The sequence below is a fragment of the Mastigoproctus giganteus genome, chromosome 6 (genome assembly GCF_048544385.1).
Source record: "Mastigoproctus giganteus isolate SK-2022 chromosome 6, ASM4854438v1, whole genome shotgun sequence".
Lineage (NCBI taxonomy): Eukaryota > Metazoa > Arthropoda > Arachnida > Uropygi > Thelyphonidae > Mastigoproctus > Mastigoproctus giganteus.
Window position 1 is genome coordinate 35,759,882 of NC_143580.1, and position 24,698 is coordinate 35,784,579.

The 24,698-nt window shown below is 39.5% G+C and overlaps 1 protein-coding gene across 1 annotated transcript in view; it reads right to left on the reverse strand.

The window, feature by feature from the left end:
- Positions 1–1,177: 1,177 nt before the first annotated feature.
- The window catches only part of LOC150084157 (arylsulfatase B-like), a 31,415-nt gene continuing 7,894 nt past the window's right edge, over positions 1,178–24,698 (reverse strand). Inside the window, exons 2-9 of the mRNA XM_090376139.1 lie at positions 18,341–18,500; positions 15,896–16,008; positions 14,117–14,251; positions 10,369–10,491; positions 7,316–7,442; positions 3,445–3,741; positions 1,471–1,931; positions 1,178–1,363 (exon numbers count right to left, since the gene is read on the reverse strand). Coding sequence (XP_090232265.1) covers positions 1,178–1,363; positions 1,471–1,931; positions 3,445–3,741; positions 7,316–7,442; positions 10,369–10,491; positions 14,117–14,251; positions 15,896–16,008; positions 18,341–18,500 — 1,602 coding nt within the window. The remainder of the gene's footprint in view (positions 1,364–1,470; positions 1,932–3,444; positions 3,742–7,315; positions 7,443–10,368; positions 10,492–14,116; positions 14,252–15,895; positions 16,009–18,340; positions 18,501–24,698) is intronic.

Sequence of the window (24,698 nt, forward strand, 5' to 3'; positions counted from 1 at the left end):
TGCGTATCTGGCACAAACCGCACGAAGCTATGCACCCGTAATGTGAACAAGGAACTGTTCAGGCAGGTGTTGGCACACGTTGGGACCTCTAGTACGTCTAGACGCATCTCTGAACTGTCGTGGTTACGTGTCCATCCTTGCAGACCATCTGCATCCCTTCACGGTCATCATGCACCCACAGGGCATTGGACTCTTCCAGCAGGACAATGCGCCTCCCCACAGAGTCGTCGTGACTAGAAGGTGGTTCAAAGAGCATTCCGCAGATTTTACCACCATGGAACGGCCTCCCCGTTCACAGGACATGAACTCTGTGGAGCATCCTTTGGATGCTGTGGAACGATCCGTTCGAACTTTGGATCCCAGAAATGCAACGGAATTATGGACAGCGGTGCAGCAAGCATGGATAGAAATACCTATTGAACGCTTCCATGAACTAGTGGACTCAATGCCTCTCCGTGTGACTGCCCTTATCCGGGCTAGAGGTGGGCCTACCTGTTACTAGGTAACTGTCCCATGATTTCCATCCACTCATTGTATATATCTGCTGTTTAGGAAGGTTATCCAATTAAGGATTATAGAACAAATGTAAAATTGTGAAGAGTTTGTTTTAATGAAGTAGATGGAAGGAGCTATACACATATGTATTTACTATTCTATGTACCAACAGTTGAATTATATTTCTAGTATGTCAAAACATTAGAGAGAGAGATAGACTCAGTACAACGAATGAAGACAATTGGTAAAATGTCACTAATAGAGGAGTTTCAAGATATCATGTAACTAATTAGGTGTAAATATGGTAATAAATTCATGTTTTGGTTGATTACTTGGAGTCTTGTTAATTAAAGAGAGACACACACACCTTGCCTGTCAAGAAAACAAAAATTATTCTTTGCTTATTCTATCCAAAGAATTAATTAAGGGAATTAATTTACCCTCAATGTCTGGGGTATCTTTTGTGAAAGTAAGATATCATTGAAGTAGTCAGATAGCGAATGTGGAGGTGTTGGAGGAGTGAGGGTGCCCATCTAAAAGAACATTTTCAGGGTTAATGTGTCTTTGAATTTAAACGTTTAAGAGAAGAAACATCACGCAATAAAAATAATTCAATTTTAAAGTTTATATTTAAATTTTGGCTGCAGGTACAAACACAAGAAAATAAATAAACAAAGAGTGGTTATTGGGAAGTTAAACTGCTGTGGCTTTTATTTGGACACACAGGTACAGGGGGCACATCGTCCATCCACGGTGTAACAGAAAAATTGGTCCTACGAGGATCTGCTCGTTTATCGAAAGGTGCTGATAAGGGTCGGACTGCCATTTTGGAATACTCATTTATCTTTTTCTTCATTCTATTAACAATCTAAAAGAGAGAAAAATAAAGTCAATTCATTAAGTTCCAGATTGCAAAAGTGAGATATCGATAATGAATATTTATGTTGCTTCTTAAAATATAGAAGAATTACGAACCTCAGGATAATCTCTTGCGATATTGTTGTACTCGCAAGGATCTTTGGCAATGTTGTACAAACACGGAGCCTTGTAAGGATTGCAGTTGCTCAAAGCACTCTTAGGTATTGGTCCACATTGCACTTGTGCTCCTGCCCGACAATGGCAACTTTCTGGAGGGAACTGTCTCCCCATCTTGGCGAGTATTTCTCCTACAACTGAACCTTTACTCCAGATCCAACTCTCCAACTGCCCATTTTCACAAGTGCGTTCAGTGCGGCCCGTAGGTCCATACCAGCTGTCAAAACTTCCTTTTCTGGTGGTTCCGTTGATGTATTTGTAGTCGCCATCAATCAAAGCAGAGGCTGAAAACATTGGATCGATGTTGACAAGGACCTCTTTGCGTTTCGAAGGCAAATCATCTCTTAATGTTTCCCACATATCAAATCCATCAATATCTTTTATATCTTCCACGTTACCTCCTACCACACAAAGAAAAAGAGAAAGAATTGCAATTTACTAAACGAACTATGGTTAGGCAGAAACTTAACTTCTTCTTTATAATTACATAATATTATTAAATACAATTATGAATAAAGTTAAAGAACAACTGTCATTTGCAATGATATTTCGCCATTTATAGCAACTTCCTCCTTCTATCTGCAAGGTCTCATAAGTCTCAGGACACTCAGTACGACAAAGTTCCAATAAGGATCAAGAACAAAAGCATCAGGGAGTGTATCAATATATTTGCATGCTCAACATTGTGGGTGTAAGCAACCAGACTGGAAAAAAGTGAGGAACGTCATACCTCTCCTCTAGGGATAAAATAATCCAGCAAATCTAAATAGAAGAACCAGCACATGTCAAAGGTAACAAAGGCAGGGCCCTTCAAACAGCCCACCTCAGAGATCTGGGCTGGCGGTTAAGAAGTTTAACAATTTCTCATCACAAACGAAACACGTGACCTTTATCTCCAAACCAGACTCCAGGATCACATTTCCACTTACAGGACTTCTTTGTTTCCCATTGAATAATTTCTTGGGTGCGTCTTTTCGAAACCCTGGATTTTATAGACACTTATAGACACCCTTATATCGAGCATGTTTCACCGCTGTCAGGCGTATTTAGTGGTGGGGATCGTATGCCGTACTAATGTCACGTGACCATATTTCCGAGCATCTTTTATCGACTTCTGTAATGTGACCTTTTTGGTAATTCTTATAAAACTCCTTTAAAGGCATCCGAAGTTTCTCACTGTCTCTTCATTTCATCGTTATTCTATGGTACACCACATATCAATGAGTTACTCCATATTTTCTACGTTTTCTGTTAATTTTACACTGCTTTGTCGAGCAGTGTATTTATTCAGCTGTTCCGATGCACAGATATCCGGATGAAGAATTTTTCTGACTTACTGTGACTCAAAATTACTTTAGCCCCAACTACTAGAGAATGCCTTTCTGACCACCTTGAAAAGAAAAGCAATTGAGCTCATCTGCTACGATTTTGTTAGCATAGCGTATAGCCAACAAGGACTAACCCAAAATATTTCCTTTCTAGATATCGCCATTGCGTTCCCCCCCTCAGGAACAACAAATTTTCAAGGCATTAAAATTGCTTGGAAGAAAAAAAATCAGAAAGCAAAAAGAAAATGGTGGTGGGGTTGTCTAGATTAGATCTCATCCACTAGACAATGAACAGTGAATATTTGGAATTCAATCTAGCTAGAATACATGATTTTCTTAATACTTCTGATTACTGGAGTTCCATCTAGTTGGAACGTTAAGCAGTAATAACTTGTAGTCATTGGACGTTAATAAACCCAATTTTGAACAGAGTTCAGATAACAGAAGCTCCCTAACACCGAAATATTCATATACCCCCCCCACCCCCCTTAATGACTAGCAGATACAAATACAATGTAACTCATGTCTGGAGAAACAATAATTGACTTATTGAACATATAACTGACCCGGCATAAGATTTACTTACCTGCAACAGAATAAAGGGTTGGGAGCCAGTCGGTGATATGCATCAACTGGTTCGACACTCTTCCCTCTAAGTTTCCCAGCAACGGACTCCAGATGAAACCAACTGCTCTTATTCCACCTTCCCAGTGCGTGGCTTTCCCTCCTCTTAGCGGCCAATTGGATCCAGATGAATTCCACCATCCGTAGGCGGGCCCTCCGTTATCGGTTGAAAAAACAATAACGCTGTTGTCCAATAGTTTCTTTCTGTGCAGCGCTTCAATGACCACTCCAACTGCTTCATCCAACGTTAATATCATCGCTAAACAAATAGCAAAAGAGTGTGAGAAAAATGGGTTTTTCAATGTTCATTCTTTCAGCTTATTTCACCGCTTTCAACGCAATTGTACTGATTGTACTGATCAGGACATGCAATTGTACTGATTTCCAAATGTTCAATGAAACTGAACTTGTGGAAATCAGTACACCACATACAAAACTCTTTTTTCTAATCGTTAGGAAACAAACAGCTGTACGTGTCTGCAATTCTGCTGAAAGAAGAGGCTGTGCGATTGAGGCCGAGCCATATGAAATTAGAAAAAAACCTTTGAGCATAAAGGAAAGTAAGGCTCCCGGAGTTGATGGCATATATCCTGTAGTTTTTAGGGAGGGCGCGAGGGAGTGTATTTAAACATTGAGGTTAATTATGATAGCATCTTTGGAGTCAAGTTAGATTCCATTGGACTGGAGACGTGCCAATGTATGGCCAATACATAGAAGCGGTTCTAAGAGTGAAGATGGTAACCACAAACCGTTTAGTCTGACTCAGTGGTAGAAAAGTCTTGGAGACAATGATTAAGAGTGCAATCCAGAGACATTTAGATAGATGTGGGATTCTGAAGGACACACAACATGGCTGTGAAAGCAATTTACTCTGTTCCTCATGAGATATTACTGTATAAGCTTGAACAGGTTGCGATTACTGGTTAGATTCTAAGATGGATTGCTGGGTGGCTGCAGGGCAGAAGGCACAGGGTCGTGATTAATGGATATTCTTCAGATTGGTGTAATGTCAGGAATGTGGTCCATCAAGGATCGGTTCTTACACCACTGTTGTTTCTCATTTTCATAAAGGATATCGACGAAGGGATAGAAGCCGTGATGTCAAAATTTGCAGATGACGTAAAGATTGGCAAAGTCGTTAATGATCAGTGGGAAGCAGCGCTCCCACTGATCATCAAACAAATTACACACTTGATAAGGTTGTATTAAAAACAATGGAGGAGGAAAGGGATTTGGAGTTACAGTACCTGCAGATATCAAGTCTTCTGAACAGTGTAAACAGGCAGCCAGCAAAGCCCATGGTGTCCTATCGGTGATATATCGAACGCTATCCTGTAGAGATAGGGAGGTCATAATCCCACTGTATAAAGCAATTTTAAGAACCACATTTGGAATACTGTGCTCAAGTATGGAGACGTCATCTGAAAAACGACAATGAGCTTCTTGAAAGGGTCCAAAGACCGGCAACTGGAATGGTGAGATCGTCAGAATGAAGATTCCGATTATGTGGGCTATATAGAGCTTGGCAATCAGGCACCTCAGAGGTGACCCGATTGAGGTTTACAAGGCTCTGAGAGGGATTTGTATAATGAATGAAGGTGGAATTCTCACTGTTATTAAGCATTCCAGAACGGTGTCATAAATTCAAATTACAGGGCTTAGATTAGATTGTGGGAAGTTTTCTTTTAGTCAGTGTGTCGTCGATAGCTGGAAAAAGTTGCCCTCACAGGTACTTGGGGCTGAGAGTTTTTTTTTTTTTTTTCAGTGTAACAAAAGGCTGTAGCTTCCTTTGCAGTATATTGCGAAAACCATTATTATTATTATTATTATTATTATTATTATTATTATTTAAATAAATAAAAATAACCAAAGTGGACTTCGAACCAGGAAAGTAAAAATGGAAAATGATGTTATCACACAGGTACTGAAACCGTTTTGTGAAGTTTGTTAAATCCTTATAAGGATGTTTATTATTCCATCTTTTACAGAATGGATATTTCTTTTGGTTTTTTCCAGTAATATTTTTAAATATTTTGAATGGGTTTTATAATATAATTGTAGCGTAAAATGTAGCATAGAAGGAGATTAAGATGACAGTGATGTATGCAAGTTGCAATAAACATCGATAAATATAGAATTCTATGTACGCACTACTGGATTCAGGTGGGTGATGATAACGTTGATGGAAGGCTCAGAATTTGGCGAAAACATGAATCCGTGGACCCGTCATGTCTGACGACTACTCTACAAAGTGGTGGGGGGCAGTGTTAGTGTGGGGAATGTTTTCTTGACACACGTTGGGTCCACTGATACCCACAGATTCACGTCTGAATGCCACATCGTACCTAAACATCGTTGCTGACCAAGTGCATCCATTCATGTTGACAGTTTATCTATCCTCAGTCAGATGGTTATTTCCAGCAGGATAATGCGCCGGTGCACAAAGCCCGAATCACTATGAAACGGTTCCAGGAACATGACAATGACTTTTCTTTGCTGCAGTGGCCCGCTCAGTCCACAGATCTCAATCCTATTGAACATCTTTGGGATGAACTGGAAAGGGCTGTTCGCTGGAGGCCTACACCTCCGTCGAACCTCAAGGAACTGCGTGACACACTCATGTCTGAATGGTACTCCATTCCTGCCAACGTTTTTAGCATTTTGTTCAATCCATGCCTAGACGAATTCAGGCTGTTTTGAAAGCTAAAGGAGGCTCAGCACGCTACTAGGTAGGTGTACCTAATAAAATGGCAGCACAGTGTATATTCCATGCTGTTACTGAGAGATAAGCTTTGCTTCCTTTCTAGTACAAATATTAAAACAAATATCAGTATCTTTCTTACAACACTAGCATCAGAATTCATATAATTTTGATATTGGAGATTTAAGAAAGATATTGATACAGACAAAGATTCTGAAACATGCTTATGACTTTCTTGTGGACAATTCACTAGACTAAAACAAGTGGGAGCTCTCATCTTCTACAAATATCTATAAATTTAATTATTCGATAAACTATTACTTCCATTAATGTCAATACACTCCGCTTTTTCTACGCATTCTCATAATATTTATGAATTCAGATATATGTCTTTCACTCAACACATTTCTTTAATTGCCAAAATTGGAAAAAGAAAAACAAATTAGCTTGGAAAATGAGGTTACCATACATCCGCCAAAGATAGGGGACAGTCCCAAGAATAGATTCTCTGTCCGTGGAATCAAAGAAAAAACATAAATTCAGAATAATTGAATTTATGTTAAAATCGAATAGGGGCGCCCCAGACTTTAGGAACATCAAATAGGATAACCAGTTGCACCTGGTATTGCACAATTTTCAAACACAGTTGTTTAAAAGGAGTACAGTTGGAGAAATAACCCTTCAGCGATAACCCAAAAAGGTTAATTTGTTAATTAACCGTTTTCTTATATTTTAAATAAATTGCAGATTAACCTTTCTGGGACGTCATTTATTGTAAATAATTAACTAAGTGTTCATTAACATTATACGCGTTAATTAACAAGATTCTTTAGTTAACTAGATAATTCATTGTTGATAGGTTTTGATAAACCCTTGGCAGGTCATTGTAACTTTGAAAAGAGCTGATAAATATGGAGAAATAAGAGCTTTCGGTGGATTGATTATCATGTTCAAGGATCTCTAATCTGCAATGGTACGATCGAGAAATCCTTTATTACTAATTGTTGGTCCTTAATTATATTTATGTGCTGTTTTAATTAATCTAGCTTACCTTAATTTCAAAAATTTCATAAACCCACGTGGGGTAATCCTAAGGTTGCCAGATCCGAGGTACTCAAAATATGAATCTTACCTGCAAAAAGCCTCCTGTTATGATCTTTGATGTGACAGAACTGCTCCTCATATTCCGGAGGTACCTGCAGCCAGAAGTATTCATTTCCAACGTGTACAGCTTGATGAGCCACATACAGAAATAATGGCTGTGGGAAACACAATAAACATATTATTTAACGCAATAACATATTCCAGAAACCTTTATTCAATATCTCTAAGGGACACTTTTCACATGAATTACAGCCAGTACAACACTGTGGCATGGATTCCGTTAGTGGTCTTAGGGAGTTTAGCTCCGGATTTTAATTATTCTTCCATAAAGGTATTTGTTAGCTGCATTAAGATCTGGAGAAATAGGTGGCCATGGTAAACGTCAAACATCTCGTGGATGTTCCTCGAACTATTCACATACAATTTTTGAAGTTGGCCTGATAGGACAGAAATATATTCATTGCAGGTAACAGGATCTTCTAATGGCATGAGTGGAACCAGTCGGTACCAACACAACATACCTCCAGTCAATTGAGTGGTGGACCCGCGACAGTGTGGATGCATGGCTTCATGGGATTCATGCAACACTTTCACTTTATCATTGGAGAAAAATCGAGACTCGTCAGACCACATGATACTTTCCCATTGTTCCACAGCCCAATGTTGGCTTTGGCCGCACTACTCCAGTCGAATCTTTCGATTTTTTACAGAAAGAAGTGCCTTTCTTAAAGAAATAAAACAACGAAATCCCAATGTTCCACCCAGTGGATATTCTTTTGAGATGGTTGCTTTCCACTCACCAGTGATTTCCTTTGTTTTCTCAATTGTGGCTCCTGCTAAACGTGTTTCAACAAAGCACTTTTCTGAAAATCGGAAAGGTTACCTGTCTTCCCTATGACTGGATCGACTAAGAAGTCCCAGGAAAACGTACAACGTATATTTGCATACCGTACGTTTAATTTTCTGTTGGTGTCAATTACAAAAGGTTCTAATTTTTTGGCCAGTGATTGTACATTCAAACTCTGTACTGTATTAGAAATGTACATTTGTAGGAAACCGGAGAAGTATTTCGAATAACTGTATCTGATCACCCTCCACTCTTCGGGACACTTCTTCTATCCCTGCATATTCAAAGCTAATTATTAACTATTTTTATGTGTTCAAGGCCCACCGACATAAGAAGAATTTTTAACAAACAAGCATAATTCAAAAGAGACGCAATAAGAACAACTAGCCAATAAACAAAAACTTCTTCCATCTGCATTTTCGACCATTTCCAGGATATTCCAACATGTGCTGCTCTTCAATCAGTTTTCAGAAAATTGTACTATATTCTGCGTTTTGATCACCATAAATCTTGTCCTTACTTGCCCTTCTCCTTGAATAACAGTATTCATATCATGCGGTATAAAGCAAGTGGACAAAGGATTCATATGTGTGCTATTCAGTGCGAGAATCCGTATGCCCATCCTCACAGCTGTCAATCAATGATGCAAGCTGGTGTTGGTGGTGTAATGGTGTTGGAAATGTTTTCGTGGTGTACATTGGGCCTCTCTTGTTAACAAGGAGCAACATTTGGATGCTATGGGTTATCTAGAAATTTCTTCCTACTGGACGGATCCCTTCGTATGCTTGAATTCTTCGAGCAGGAGGCAAAACATTACAAGACCAGAATTTTGAACAACTAGTTCCAGGAATTCAACCTACTGTGGTGGCTTTCCCGATTACCAGATCTCGGTCCAGTTCAGCACCAGTGGATGAGGAGGAAAGAGCACTTTGAAGTAAAGATTCAGCCATGCAATTGCAGCAGCTTTCAATTCGTCGTTGAGCCCATGTCACGAAGAACCTAGGCTGTTCTGAAGGCTAAGTGGGGGAGGGTTCCTACTCGTCACTCGGTGTATATGTAAATATAGAAATGCAACCTGTAAATTTCTTGAAAAACTGCCACTCTGGAGAACCCAATAACATGGTCACTTTAAACCAATATTATTCAAACAATGAGTGCCGTAGAAAGGCTATTAAAAGTTAATAATGATATATTAATTATTTAAAAGTATATATAGAAAGTCTGAACAAAAAATTATTTCAAGAAAAAAAACAATACATCACACTAGGGTCACCCAGAATTCAACTACCCAAAGTGTATCATGATCCTGATTTGCGTGTGTTCTCTTGTCGATTTGCTTGTTTTGCCCGAAAAAAAACTTTCTATCTGCCCCTGAGACACTATAACAAGGCCACGGAGTGAGAAAAGCCCATAAACGTTCCTCGCATCATTGACGGTATTCGAACCTGGTCCTTTTCCACCCGATGTAGGAAAGACGATGCCACTGTGCTAACAACGTAGACATTATTTAGTGGAAAGAGGTTCTTGTAATCTCTCTTGGTACTAACAGCTCGCAGTATACATAGGTCACGCTAGAGATGTCTATTCTGTTTATTCTGATGGCCAGTAAATTTTCAAGAGTGTTTATCTCTTCGAGGATTAGCCTCCAAGGGAGAGTATTTCGGGAAGGAGAAACCCACAGAAGATTCAAATGATGACAATCAAGGTAAGATCTTGCACCAATGCGCGAATTAAATGATCACCCCCCTCGTATTCTGAGCTGCATTTATTTCTTTCAAACAGGATTCTATCTTGGTTCCTGTTCTGCTAAGATGGAATAGAATCGCTAAAAGTATTATTAACCCATTCGAAATGATATCTTTCTTCAGCTTATTTTGTTCTGGGTGGGTTGTACTATCTGTAAATCAGGGTCTAGTCTACTTATAAAATTTAATATATTTTTCAGGTGTGTCGAAGGTGCCATCCAAGGGATCTATACTGCGTCGGATTGAAGTCATAAAGGGTTGTCCATTCTGTCGATTTGAATATCCAGGATGCTTCCTTGATTGACAAATTTGGTAGAAAACGCTAGCGTCCTTATAGTAGATTGTGCACATTTTTATCGCTGTACTCTATATTCTCGAATATGGCCGTGGGAATTCAATGATTAGCTGATGACACAGTTCAGCAAATAACGATCCAATGCAGATGACGTCCTGTAAATCAGAGTATTATGATCACACGTTTATATTTACCTGGGAGTCATCGTGCTGATCAATAATTTCAAGCGTCTTTTCTGTAAATAAGTGAGTGCTGTACTGCCCTTGCTTGTCCTTAACGGGTTCCGATCCATCATGCAAGTCTTTTCCCCAGAAGATCTAAAAGATAAATTATAATGGATCTTTAAAATATGGAGAAATCGAATGACTATATCTATTTAACATTGCATTGGTTGTTCAAGGGATTCATATGGAATTCTTTGTACAAGGGATTCATATGGATAAAATATAATTCTGAAATAATAATAGAAAACGTAAAAGACCTTCACAGTAATGACATTTTCTGCTTGCGGTCTTTTAGGATCAACCAGGGTCATATAATGTCAATTAAAGTTAGGGTAAACTGTCCAGCAGGTAGGGGTTTAATCTTATGAATTTTTTACCCTTTAACATTGTATTGGTTTCTTACGGAAAGCTCTTTATTGTCAGTTGGCAAATAATGGGTGTAGCCACAATAGTCCAATCCTCCATTCCAAAAACCATAGTAACTCTTTGTCTAAGTCAAAGTAACTCTTGCACATTCCTAAAGAGTTCTTATCTGTTACCCCAACTGGACGTATCATCTAGATGTTCTGGGGGCAGAAACGTTTCACGTGAGCGGGTAGCTAATACCAGGGAAGAGAGACTAAAAAACTTCAAGGGTTGTGTTAGGGTTGTTAAATATACAAGAACAATAAGTCTTAATTGTTTATACAGTAATGTTAGAAGTTTCGTCAATAAAATGAGCGAATTCGAACTGCTGATTAAAACAAGTAACGCGGACATAATAGGGCTTACAGAGACGTGGTGCCACCCGGAAATTGGGGATGATGAGTTTCAGTACGGCTTGTATAATGTATTTAGGAAGGATAGGGTAGATAGAAGGGGTGGTGGGGTAATGCGTCTTATCAGAAGCAGCCTGAGTGCGACGATAGCTTTCCCGGATTCAGACATTTCACATGCTAGTATAGAGTCTGTATGGTGTGAGATAGTTGGAAACAAAGGTATAATGCGAGTAGGAGTAATCTACAGACCAGGTGATTGTGACGATTATGACAAAAGCCTCTACATGCAAATGGAATGGGCAAGTAAGCGTCAATGCCTTATTATGGGTGATTTCAATTTGCCTCTAATTGATTGGAGTAAACGGGAAAGAAACTCGACATGGGGAACAAAATTTTTAAATTACCTAGATGACTGTTATTTGTATCAACATGTCAGGGAAAGTACTAGAGAAAAGAATATCCTAGACCTCATCATCACACATGAATCAGATGACATAACAGGGCTGACAGTAGAGGAACCAGTAGCAGGAAGTGATCACGGAGTTCTACGGTGGATGATGACGAGAGAGGTAGCAGTAGTAAAAGGCAAAGGAATGGGTTTTAATTTCAGAAAAGGAAATTACGATGCCTTAAGACTTAAGGTGCTACATGGCTTCTATTAACTGGGTAGATATCGCACAGAGAACGAATACAATTGAACTGTGGTATACTTTTAAAACATTAATCACAGACGTCTTGAATGCGTATTTACCATTAAAAAAATACTCCAAGAGGAGAGTTCCAAGTTGGATGAACAGTGAAGTTGCCACATTACTTGAGCAGAAAAAGGTGGTATGGAAAACTTACACAACAATAAAAAGTACCGAAGCCTATAACAGCTACAAGATGATCTGTAATGTGATAGAGGCACATAAAAGGTTCGACAGGCAAAGGCAGTTTATGAGAAATCACTAGCAAAGAGGGGGGGGGGGGATAAAGAATTCTTCACATATATAAATGCCAAGAAGAGCAGGACAAACCAGATCGAACCTTTACGTAAGGGAAAGGGGGTAGTAATAAATATACCAGCTGCCGTTGCAGATGAACTCAACAGTTATTTTGCATCGATATTTACAAATGAAAAACGTTTTGTGGCAATGGGAAATTGTGGGAGCGAAGTTTAAAAATATGTAATTAATGATATTGAAATTTCGCAAGATTATTTAATGAACAAACTTTCGAGCCTACAGGCCAATAAGACTCCTGGAGTTGATGGAATATGCCCTATAATCTTAAGAGAGGCGGAAAGCGAGTGCATTGAACCATTGAGGCTAATTATGCGAGCATCGCTAGACTCTGGTGAGATTCCCTTGGATTGGAAAAGTGCCAATGTATCTCCCATGCATAAGGGTGGTTCTAAGAGTGAAGTGAGAAATTATCGACCTGTCAGTCTGACTTCTGTGGTTGGGAAAATCATGGAGGCAATGATCAAGGGTGGAATTCAGGATCATTTGGATCGAATTGAAATTCTCAAGGATACTCAGCATGGTTTTGTAAAGGGAAAATCATGTTTAACAAATCTGGTTCGCTATTTCGAAAGGGTCACTCACGAGCTGGATTTAGGGAATAATTTCGACATTGTTTATTTAGATTTCAGCAAAGCTTCTGACTCAGTCCCACATGAGCGGTTGCTTTATAAGCTGAAACAGGTTGGAATCACTGGGAGAATCCTTAGATGGATAGAAGGATGGCTTCAGGGCAGGAGGCAGATGGTTGTGATAAATGGCTATTCCTCAGATTGGGTTGAGGTGAGAAGTGGGGTTCCCCAAGGATCAGTATTAGGACCAGTGTTGTTTTTAATTTTCATAAACGACATTGATGAAGGGATAGAGGGCGTGATGTCTAAATTTGCAGATGATGTTAAAATTGGTAGAGTAGTTAATGATCACTGTCAAGCTGAGCTTCTTCAGAGAGACCTAGATAGACTTCAGGAATGGTCAGAAAAATGGAAGCTATGCTTTAATCCAACAAAGTGTAAGGTATTACACATAGGAAACAGTAATCCCAAAATAACTTATTCACTTGGTGGAGTTCAACTAAACCCAGTACTGGAGGAAAGGGACTTGGGTGTTACGATACGGTCAGACATGAAATTCTCTGAGGATTGTAAAGAGGTTGCAAGGAAGGCCCATGGTGTCCTATCGATGATCTATCGAACTTTTGCAAGTAGAGATAGGGACGTGATAATCCCATTATATAAGGCTTTTATTAGACCACATTTGGAATACTGTATTTAAGTATGGAGACCGCACCTAAAGAAAGACATTGAGCTTCTTGAAAGGGTGCAAAGAAGAGTAACTCGCCTGGTGAGATCGGCAATAGGGCGTCCTTATGAAGAAAGACTTCGAATATGTGGGTTGCAGAGTTTGGAAACTAGACACCTTAGAGGAGACTTGATTGAGGTGTTTAAGGCTCTGAGAGGCATCAGTAAAATGAATGAGGACAAAATTTTCAAGATTATAAATGATGCTAGAACTAGGGGACATAAATTCAAGTTACGGGGGGAAATGTTTAGATTGGACTGCAGGAAGTTTTATTTTAGCCAGCGAGTTATAAATTACTGGAATAAGTTGCCTTCATGGGTGGTAGAGGCTGACAGTTTGGGGAAATTGAAAGGTCATATGGATAGTACCATCGAGTCAGGGAAGCGCATAGGATGATAGGCTTAATTTCCTTTTTTTATTAATTATTATTATTTAATTATTTTTTGTTTTTATCATTGTTTTGTTCGGATTTTTTTTTTTTTTTTTTTTTGCTGGTGCAGCATAAGCCATAGGCTTTCTTGCACCATGCGGCCATTACCAATACTAATACTAATACTAATAACATATAATGTGAATTAAAGTTAGGGCAAACTGTGCAGCAGTTAGGTGTTTTATCTTATGACATTTTTTCCCTTTAACATTGTATTGGCTACTTACGGGAAGCTCTTGACTGTCAGTTGGCAAATAATGGGTGTGGTCATAATAGTCCAATCCTCCATTCCAAAACCCATAGAATGTGTCGAATCCTCTCTCGGTAGGTAGGTAAGCCCTTTTGTGAAATCCAAGATGCCACTGCAGATATAAAAAGGAATTAGCACACAGTGAAGTATTGGGGAGTTAGCAATTTTATAAGAGAGTTACACAATCCATAATGTAGGTAGTGGACTCCTTTCGATTAAGTTTAATTGCACAATTAATGATGTGATAGACACACTCCTACGTTCCCTGGCCAAAAAATTAGAAACCTTTTGAGATTGGTGTCAACAGATAATTAAATGTACAGTAATCAAATGTAATAGTCATATGGTATGTTGTTGTAGTAGGGTTTTGGAAGGATCAGCGACTAAGACCATGTTGCTTCGTGTTTATTGTATGTAAAGATTGCACGTGTTCTGAGGTCCATTTTCTGCTTTTTTGGATGAAACGCCCTTGTTTCAGAGAGGAAAATCATGCTACCCTCGCCTGAGACCGATTAACTCTGCCACGTTCTGAAAAAAGATCATTAAAAATTCCTTCCATCATCCACGGCACTCGAACTCAAGTCTTTTCCACCCTGTTGGGGAAGACGGCGATTCTAACGACTCTGCTACCCACTTGGGTAAAGTATGGCGTCAAGCCATGCATCGTGCCCAGAAATCAAGCGGCATGAGGTAATATCACAGTATGGGGTATGACCCAGTGGTACGGAGTGGATCCACTGATACCATTAGGAGGTCAAGTTACCCACACTGAATATCTTTCTGTCGTATCGGACGAACTTTGCCTTAGAATACGCCATTTTTATCCTGATTGCGATGGGATTCTTTCAGGGAGATAACGCAACTATCTTCGGTGCAAAAATTTTACCTGAATGGTTAGGAGAACATATCAAGATTTCCAACAATTACCTTGGGTACCAATTCTCCAGATTGGAAACAATATATCCAACATATTCCAATATATCACAACGTGGCTGGGCTAGTCGATCTCAGGCCAGGGTAGCATAGTTTTCTCTTCAAGGGTTTTTCATCCAGAAACAGAAAATCGACCACACACACAATTTACAAATAATTATGCGGAACAATATGGCCTTAGTATCTGATGCTCCAAAAACCTTAAAACAACAACAACAACAACAACAACAACAACAGCGCATTAGGTGAAAAAGACCTGAGTTCGAATCCCGTCAATGGCACGAGGTTGTTATTGTGGGCAAATTTCGATCTGAACTTATACAGTTATACAGTTTAATAAAAATGGCGTGTTGATATTTAATGGATTGATCTGTACTGTGTAGATTGATTGCCATGCTATTTCTAAGTGTTTTGATTGGTTGGTTGGTTGGTTGGTTGGTTGGTTGGTTGTTGTAGGGTTTTAGGAACACAGCAAATAAGCCATCCTGCGCCGTATAAATGATATGTCTGTAAATTGCGTGTATTCTTCGGTCGAGTTGCCTGTTTTCTAGATGAAATCCCACGTTTCCTTGAGAAGAAACCATATTACCCTGGTCTGATACCGACTCACTTCGCTACGTTGTGAAAAAGACCCATAGGAATTTCTCTCATCATTGACGTGATTCGAACTGAAGTCTTTTCTACCAGGTGTAGGGAGGACGTTGTTAATCACGAGGGCTAAGTATTTTGCGGGATGCAAACAGACTTTTTTTATTATTATGAAAAGATGATATTTTAATTGAAAGTCTACTTACTTTCATTAAAATACTTTAATAATACTTACTTTCCCAACGCCATGAGTAGCATAGCCTAGGTCTCTCAAGTATTCTGGAAGAATAGTCACGTTTAGTTGTAATCCAGTTGCTTGACCAGGAAAAAGAACACTGCTTTGTAAGCCTAAATAAATAAAAAAAGGGGTTATAATTCACGCTAGATAGATGATTAAAAAAGAAAGATTGAGGATGGAAGAAAATATTAATGGCTCAATCAACTTGATAGATGGTAGTGCAATTAGCAAAATTCTGTAGGATTAGTTCAAATTTTCTCCAGTACATTGGTGACACCTACAGTTATAAAAACAAAAGTTCAAACTGAACGAGAATATATTTCTTACTTGGTATCGCAAGACACCAAGTAAGAAATACATTCTCGTTCAGAAGATTTTTGAAACGTTTGGATCATTGAAACGGGTTCAGCAAGGTGGAAGAAGAAGAATCACTCTGTTAGGCCCAGGTCCCTTCTTGCATACTGCAGCCTTTAACTTTTCTATTGATGCGCAATATCGTGAGGAATTTATAACAATTACCAACTAGCGAAGTATTTCAGTAGTTTTGCATTTTTGATTTCCACAAATCGATCCCTTTATGGCCACTGGACAGTACTTCCATCTAGTGATGAAATGAACCGACATCCACACTTTCCACAAGTAGTTCGTTCGGTTAGTGTTTTTTCTATAATGAAGGAAGCAATATTCTGGTTAGTGAAGAATTCTTCGTCCTGCTATTTACGTTGGATGCAATGATCAAGTAACGTTGCTCTCACGCAACTTTGTGACAAAGACCGTTCTTCCAACCGAAAACTTGGGTTTTTCGTCCAGCAAACAGAAATATGGTCTTATATCCCGATGCTCCTAAAAACCAACAACAACCATACCATTTTACATAATGGATATTCGTCCAATGAAGTCATATCTTTGAGAGTGTACTTCAAGATTATACCACATTCAGAATATTAATGGAGATATGTGAACCTAGTCTAGATAAGACTTGCAACTGCAAACGTTTACTAATAATTCGCTGGGTAACAATTATTAAATTAACTTCTTCAGCCTTGAATTGACACAATGGAATCATCTTAAAATATATTAAACACAAGCAATCCGTAGATATTTAATTTGATGTACAAACACCCACAAGCAAGAGGGCCCATGTGTATGACATTTGGCAATGCGTACAAGGTTCAATCCAAAGAATTTTTGTTTGAAAAGCATGGATAAATAACTGAAATGATGGTTCTAAAAACACTAATCTTCGCCTGATAAACAGTTGGTTAGTTCCTAAGCAGTTGTTGTTGTTGTAGCAGGGTTTTAGGAGCATCAGTAACTAAGCCCATATTGCTCCGTGTCTGTCAACTGCGTGTGTTCTGAGGTCGATTTTCTGTCTGCTGGATGAAAAACCAAATTTTCTGGGAGGCGAAACCATGCTATCCTTGCCTGAGACAGACTAACTCAGCCGCATTAAAGGCCTATATAAAAATTTTTCCATCATCGACGGGACTGGAACTCAGGTCTTTTACTCCTGGTGTAATTAATTAACAATTAATTACTAATTACTTTGAGTGACAAGGGTTCAAGCGAGTGACTGTTAAATAGGGTGCTGTTTCTTGTATTCTCTTCATCTTGTGAACTCTTCTGACCACGTGGTCATCCCTATAAAAATATCTTAATTCCTCCAATTTCATTGTACATACCTCACAAAGCAATATTTATTAACTTTTTGTTTTATCTATTACTTGGATTTTAATAAAATCTTAAACGCAACACGCATTTCAAGGCTCCTCCGTGATTAATAAAATGAATAAATGTAGGTAGTAATCTCAAAGGAGAAACCTTTTTGTATTCGCAGTGCATGAACAGAGAATTCTTTTCTGTGCACCGCCATGTTGCCCATTCCTTCCATCAATCAGCATGCGCTACAATGTCCAACGCTTCAGTTCCAGTATAACGTAGAATTTCTGTAAAATGTTAAATGTTTCCAAAGGTACAGAATATACACGTTTGAGTTGACATTGATTGCTTAATACGGTGCTGTCCTTGTCCATCATGTTGGAAATGGGTGTAGCGTATCTTGTCGATTTAGAGAAGCGATTTCCATTAAATCTATCCACAGTCCTGGTTCCTTATGAGTGTAGTGTCACCTCTAGACTTCCGTAGCATGCATCAAAATATCAATGTCACATTAAAGTCATTAACAAAAAGTTATTGTGCAGAAAATGGAGTCTACAAGGCCATCTAGTGTTTTAAATGTCTGAAGACACTCTGGGTGGGATAAAAAACCATTAAGAAATGTCTCTTGATGTTGTAATAAGCAAGTAATGGCAAACATTCAAAATCAAAGCAACAGTCCATTAAGCAACCGAACAGTGTGAGTGGACGGAAGAAGTCCTTTGAAGAATGATAATGGAGAAGTGAATCAGTGAAGCAGAACTGCAGCGTCATCTGTGTGCTTACCTAATTTGATGGGGTGCATTCCAGTCAACAGCGCTCCACGAGAAGGCGAACACACTGGTTGAACGTAATATTTATTCAACACGATTCCATCACAAGCCAGTGCATCGATGTTTGGAGTGGGAACCTGGGACTCTCCATGGAAGCTGACATCATTCCATCCCTGTTAAGAGAAAGAAAAAAGAAATTGAGAGGTTAAAATTCAGGCCACCTACATGGGGTTAATTATAAGAACTATAATTCCTTAATTGATGCATGAAACTGCCACAGTAAGTTGCTGTAGTAATGTGAATTGATGGTGGTACCCTTCTCCAGGTAATCTGTGAGAATAATGTCCATCTCATTCCAGAAAACTGACAGCAATACCTTCTCTGCAGATAGTTGCACTCTAGGATTTTTCGACGTTGAAAAAAAAGAAAAAGAAAACAGGTCAGAATCGCTGTCACACGTGGTGATCAATTCAACAGATTATTACCAAGTCGTCTTCAGAAATGTAGATGATGTTTGGGGAGATGGATTTTCCTTCTAAATTCCAAGCAGACCATAACTCTTTGAAACCCCTCCTATATTAGGAAGGGTTTCAAAGAGTTATTAAGAAGAAAATATTAAAATTGTAAAGAAAATATTTGAAAAATATTATCAGCAAGTAGTCTTCAAAAATGTAGATGATGTTTGAGGAAACATTTTCCTTCTACGTTCCAAGCCAACAAACAAGAAGCTGTTAATGTTCTCCACACTTCCTCAGGTGTGTTGTGCGCCAAGAAAGGAGTATGTGGTTAGTAGGCAGATGATTACACTCGCCAGACGGCTTTTTTGCATGAAAATATTATTACAAAATACTTTTGAATTTCTTAGTGTCTTCTTTCCCTTTTCTTACAGATCTATTGATACTGTTTCGAAGTACAATTATTTTTATTTTCAATGGACATCTTACAATATAAGAAACTTCCATTAACATATAAATAAAGTAATATTACAAAATTAATAAAAAAATATAATTACTAAGATCAGCCTACTACAGCCCATATCGAAGAGGACTTTAAAAATTCCTCCATTCTCTAAAGATACAAGAGATTACATTGCTAAATGCATACTTTACCAAAATTTAATACGCTAAGAATGAGGTACATCCAAAAACAAGCCGAAAGGTAATTATTTTAAATTTTTCTTTTTGTTTTTTAAATTCTGTTCCATTACAACATCAAAATTCCTCTTGAACAATACGTTGCCCATTTTCATTGATGGAAGTTCTCGAGAATGGTTGTTTCTCCCGGAAGTGTTTGACAGCTGTTTGAAAGTGACTAAGCAGTTAATAGCGCGCATTCAGGATGGGATGAAAAGGATGCCCAATTTCTGGGGATTAGAGGTATCAACCCTGCTAAAATTCACCCCCACTTGAGAAAGGTAGAAATAAAAACCTAGTTTGCTAATAAGAAAATGGTCCAAATTAACTGACCAGTCGGGAAGCTTTCTTATTTCTGTGAGGGGATTAATCTGCATTTTCGCCAGGATTAATATGGTAATTATTACTAAGACTAGACGATGGTATCTGAACCAGAAGGATGAGTGGCACAAATGAAAGGAAATAACGCAAATTCATCCATCATGCTGCCTCAACAGAATACGAGTAGTGAACAGAAGAGACTCGAGACTACGTTGCACTGGCGCCTAAAGGAAGAAATAAAGTCCTTATTGATGAAATGCTGAATCATGAGCGCGAAATATACTTTACTGGACAGTTATTGCAATATTAATCTTTCGTTTTCTTCTAATAATACACTTAAGAGACTTAATGGGATCTCATGGAGTTCTTTAAAAATGCTGATTCGTTACTCTCAGCAGCAATGAAGTACCAGGTTGTAAAAAATTCTGAAAAAGCTATATTGCGCTTCTCCAGCTAATTTCCAACAAGAGAAGTTAGTAAAAGCCTCTCTTTCTGGACTTTCTTCACAAGCATCATTTTGCAGAGTGATTATTTTTATATTAAAATGGCTTAATGGAGGATTATGCTTGAATTCCATAAATGCTTCATTGAGTAATATGTGCTTAATTCCAATATGTTCATACCATCTTTATGGTAAGGATTGAATTTCTTCCTTGATGATAGAATTTATATACAGTATATATTAAAAAAGGGAAAAAAATAGAAGTCAACTTGTACTCGGGAATGCTTCGGTATATATACCGAAGTATTCCATCCGGGCCTCATGTTTGGATATGAACATACAGATATTGGAGGATAACACCTATACTGTGCTTTATGACATGTGGGACAATTTCAATTTCAAAGCCATAAAATTCTCAAATTGGGATTCAACTTTATCGAAAAACATACAACGAAATGTAATTAGAGCCCAGGCTAACAGGATGATAACACCTCCATGCAAATTATGCACTCATTATCCATATGTTTCTAAGGGTTTGTTTTTGCGGACTCCATGGTTTGCCATAAGATGACCCATTTGCCGCTGGGTCATCTTGTGGTAAACAAGAGCCAAGGCCTGCCATTTGTATGTAGTGTTGGTTTGTGTAAAAGTGTGGTGTCTTATTGGCTGGCGTCTGGCGACTTCGTAACCGGAGGAGGGGCGACAGACACTTGATCGGTTCCCCCCGACTCCCATTCCGCCTGGTCTTGGCGCATTATAGCCTTAGATGCTAATGCGCCAATAAAATCCAAATCAATCAATCAATCAAACCCATCCCTAGCCTTGTGGAGGCGTGCCAAGTTCCACAGCTTGCTCGTACTGGGCGCCTTGAAAGCTAAACGTCTGGAGAAGCCTGAAGAGTGAGAGGAAAAGTGGGAAGAAGATAGGGAGAAGCTCGAAAGGGAGTTGGGAGGAGAAACAGTGATAGAAAGATGAGAAGGATAGTTGAAGGCATCCTCGTAGAAAAAGGACGGAAGAGTTATGAAGTATAGTGATAGATAGTAAGTCCCACCATCAAGCAGTGAACATCCCGGAGATCAGCAGTGCATTCTGCCAAGGTGTACAGTCGCTCCCTATGGCAGTGCGGAATGTCCATTGAGAGATGTCACAATTGGGTTAAAGTCCACTGAAGTCGTCTTCGTAGGTTATTGTTGAAGGGTTTTAGGAGCATCAGCGGCTAAGGCCATCCACATTGATCCATATATATTTTCTGTAAATGTGTGCTCTGTGATCGATTTTCTGTTTTGTTGGACGAAAACCCATGCTTCCCTCGCCTGAGACCGACTAACTCAGCCGCGTTTTGAAAAAGGCTCATAAAATTCCTCACATTATTAACGGGGCTCGAACTCGGGTCTTTTCCACCCGCAATGGGAAGAAGGCGATCCTACAACTGTGCTACTCAATTTGTGAAATCTAATGAGACAATCTAGGGAGCAATTCCTGTCCGGAGATTGGAATCCAGGACAACCTGGGGGTCACTTTAGCAATGAGCGAGGATCACAGTTAAGCGCTGTTTTACTGTGCAAGAAGTTCGATTCAGGTTGGAAGTCACGGGTTGAGCTGGTGAGTCTGGTCTATGTAATCCAGGGAAACACAGTCACTCCAGTGTCAGCCATGGAGGTAGAAGTTGAGGTCAGGCTCATGTACGAACAGTCCAGGTCTCTCTACAGATGGATTGTGGATTCTTATATTGGCATTGCGATGTCACAGTCCAGTGTACTCTTGTGTGGTAGTAGGAGTCCTGACTGGTCATCACGTATCGAGATACTCCTCTCAGTCGGGTAGCAGCTGTCGCATGTTGATGTGCTAAAATCCAAATCAAGTGCAGTCTGGTTACGGTGAAAGATTCTTGTCGTGTATCAAGGTAGGTGTAGGTGATTCCTGGTGGGTTCTGTCTAGTCACATCGTGTAGTGCAGAAGAAGATGGAACGTGTCATAACTCTGAGATGTTGAGTCATATCCAGTTCAGTATTCCATCCGGGTTCATCCCACGGTGCAGACATTGTTTCCCACACACGATGCCACGTTTCAAGATAATAATGCCCCAATACACAGCCAGATGTGTCCTCTTGGTTTCAGGAGCATGAAACTGAGGCTAAGCATCTCTGATGTCCTTCATAATTACCAGATTTAAATGATATTGAGCCACTGTGGACATATTTCGAGAGGAGAATGAGAAGCAGATTTCCTCTACCTTCTTCACTCAAGGAGTTTGCAATGTTCCTTAGTGAAGTATGGTCCAATTTTCATCTTAGAGAGTTCAAGGTTTATTTGAATCTGTTCTACGTACAATACAAGCTGATTTAAATGCAAGGGGAGGCTGAGCACCATATTAGTGCATAGCTGTAACTCTTATCACAGGTGTTTCCATTATTTTCTCCACCTCGTATACATATATAACGTGTATTCCGGCGTATGATTGATTTTTTCTGTTGAAGATTCTTGCTTAGTCATATATTCGACGTATAAGTGGTCCACTGTTTTATGGACTGCTTTTGAATTTAAATTTCTTAATTTTTTTCTTTTCTTAGTGTTAGTGTTAGGATTCGTATCGGTACAGGCAAATGAAGCAAGAAAGCAAGTTTATAAAGCATCAGAAAAGGAAAAAAAATTAAAAAACTACAGACTTTGCCCATCTACATCCCCCAAGAATTTGTCTAGTTCTTCCTTGTATTCAGATGGAAGCCTGTTCCAACAATCAACCACCTGCTGCTGGTTGAAGGCAAACTTCCGCACATCTGTAGTAGAACAATCGTTCCTCAATTTGAATTTATACCCCTCATGTGTGGACATGTGGACATGTGTTTTTGTAAAGGGCGGCTCCCAGAACGTGAGTTCATCTCCGCCTCGTATCTCTGTGAAGTTCAGTATCACTACAAACGGGCCAGATGTGTGTGACGTAGGTTTGTGTGTATTGTGTGTGTGTTCTGTTGTTCTGTTCTGTTCTGGCCTCTTGGCTACCCAGAAGCATCACACACCTGGACAGATGATTCTGGGAACTCGTCCACACCACGGGAAGGTGGGCCAGTCCCAATGGAGCACGTACTGTCTCGATACGCGAGGAAGATGTAAGTTGGAGTGCCAGCAGAGAGAGATTAAAAAAAAAAAAAAAATGGGAGAGTGGTTATTTATCCTGCACAGAGTGAGAAAAGAAAAAGTGAGCCAAGGCTGCTCCTAGTTCCAGGGCAGGACACCGAAACAGTGCAGAACGCAGGTTAGAAAAAAAAAAAAAAAATTGCACTGAAGTAACAGTCAGTAGAAGAAGTGACTTTCAGTTGGCAGGGGGATTTCCACGTCGGTGATTGGCGATCAGTGTTCTCTTCCAGGCAGATACCTCAGCTGCTTCGTCTGGAAGGCTTCGAGGTTGTTCTGGGTACATATCAGTTGATGCAGATCTGCTGGTGGGAAGTCCTGGATCTTATTCTGGAGACGGTTTCTGATGTCGTTGTAATGTACACACTCCAGAAGCAAGTGTTTCCAACTTTCACTTTGTCCGCAAAAGCAGTAGGGAGTGTCGATGAGTCCCAGTGTATGCAGTTTCTCATTTAGAGAACCATGTCCGGTAATGAGAAAGGATGATTCGAGGCTGAGGGAGAACCATCGGGCTTATTTTTAGTGGTTGCAAAGGTTACCTCCGGAAGAAAACTCCGAGTTACAACCCCTACAGTAGAAGAATCCCATCTGGTCTGCCATAAATTGAAGAGTTTATTGAGACATCGAGATTTCTCCTGCTTTATATCCGTAGTTAGTGAGAGTTCTATATCCAGGATCGTTGCCGGAATACCTTTTTTAATTCGATAGCAGAGCCCCTTCTAGATTGCATAAAGGTCGAGAGGGAGGGTGCCTGCTATATCTTGGAGAGCTGCTGTAGAGACTGTACGGCAGATTCGATGGGTCGCCAGTAACATAGCTCTTTGTATAGAGTTTAGCTTTTCTTTCATCTTAATGATGGGAACTCTGTGAAACCAGGCCGCGGCAGCATAGGTAACTATTTGGAGAAAGACAGCTTTATAATAAAGAAGAAGGGTTCGTTTTGAGAGTCCCCACTCACTTCTTGAGATCCGTATAATTGCGGCGGAGAACTTTTTGGTCTTGGAACTTAGATGCTATAGATGGGGGAAGAAAGACAGGCGGTTGTCTATTACTACTCCCAGGACTTTTGTCTGTTCTATGAAGGTTAGCTGGGTTCCATTGATTTTGACTTGGGGGAAGGGGGCCTTCGTAAGTCGAGTCGGTTTTTAAACACCATCATCTCAGTTTTGGCAGAGTTAATTTGCAATTTGTTGATTGTTGTCCAGGTAGAGAGATGGTTGAGTACTCGCTGTGCTGTGGATTCGAGGGCTGCTCTGGAATGACCAGCGACCACGATGGTGAGGTCGTCGGCGAATGCTATGATTTTAGTTTTTTCAAAACTGTTACTGAGCCAGCTCTGGAGC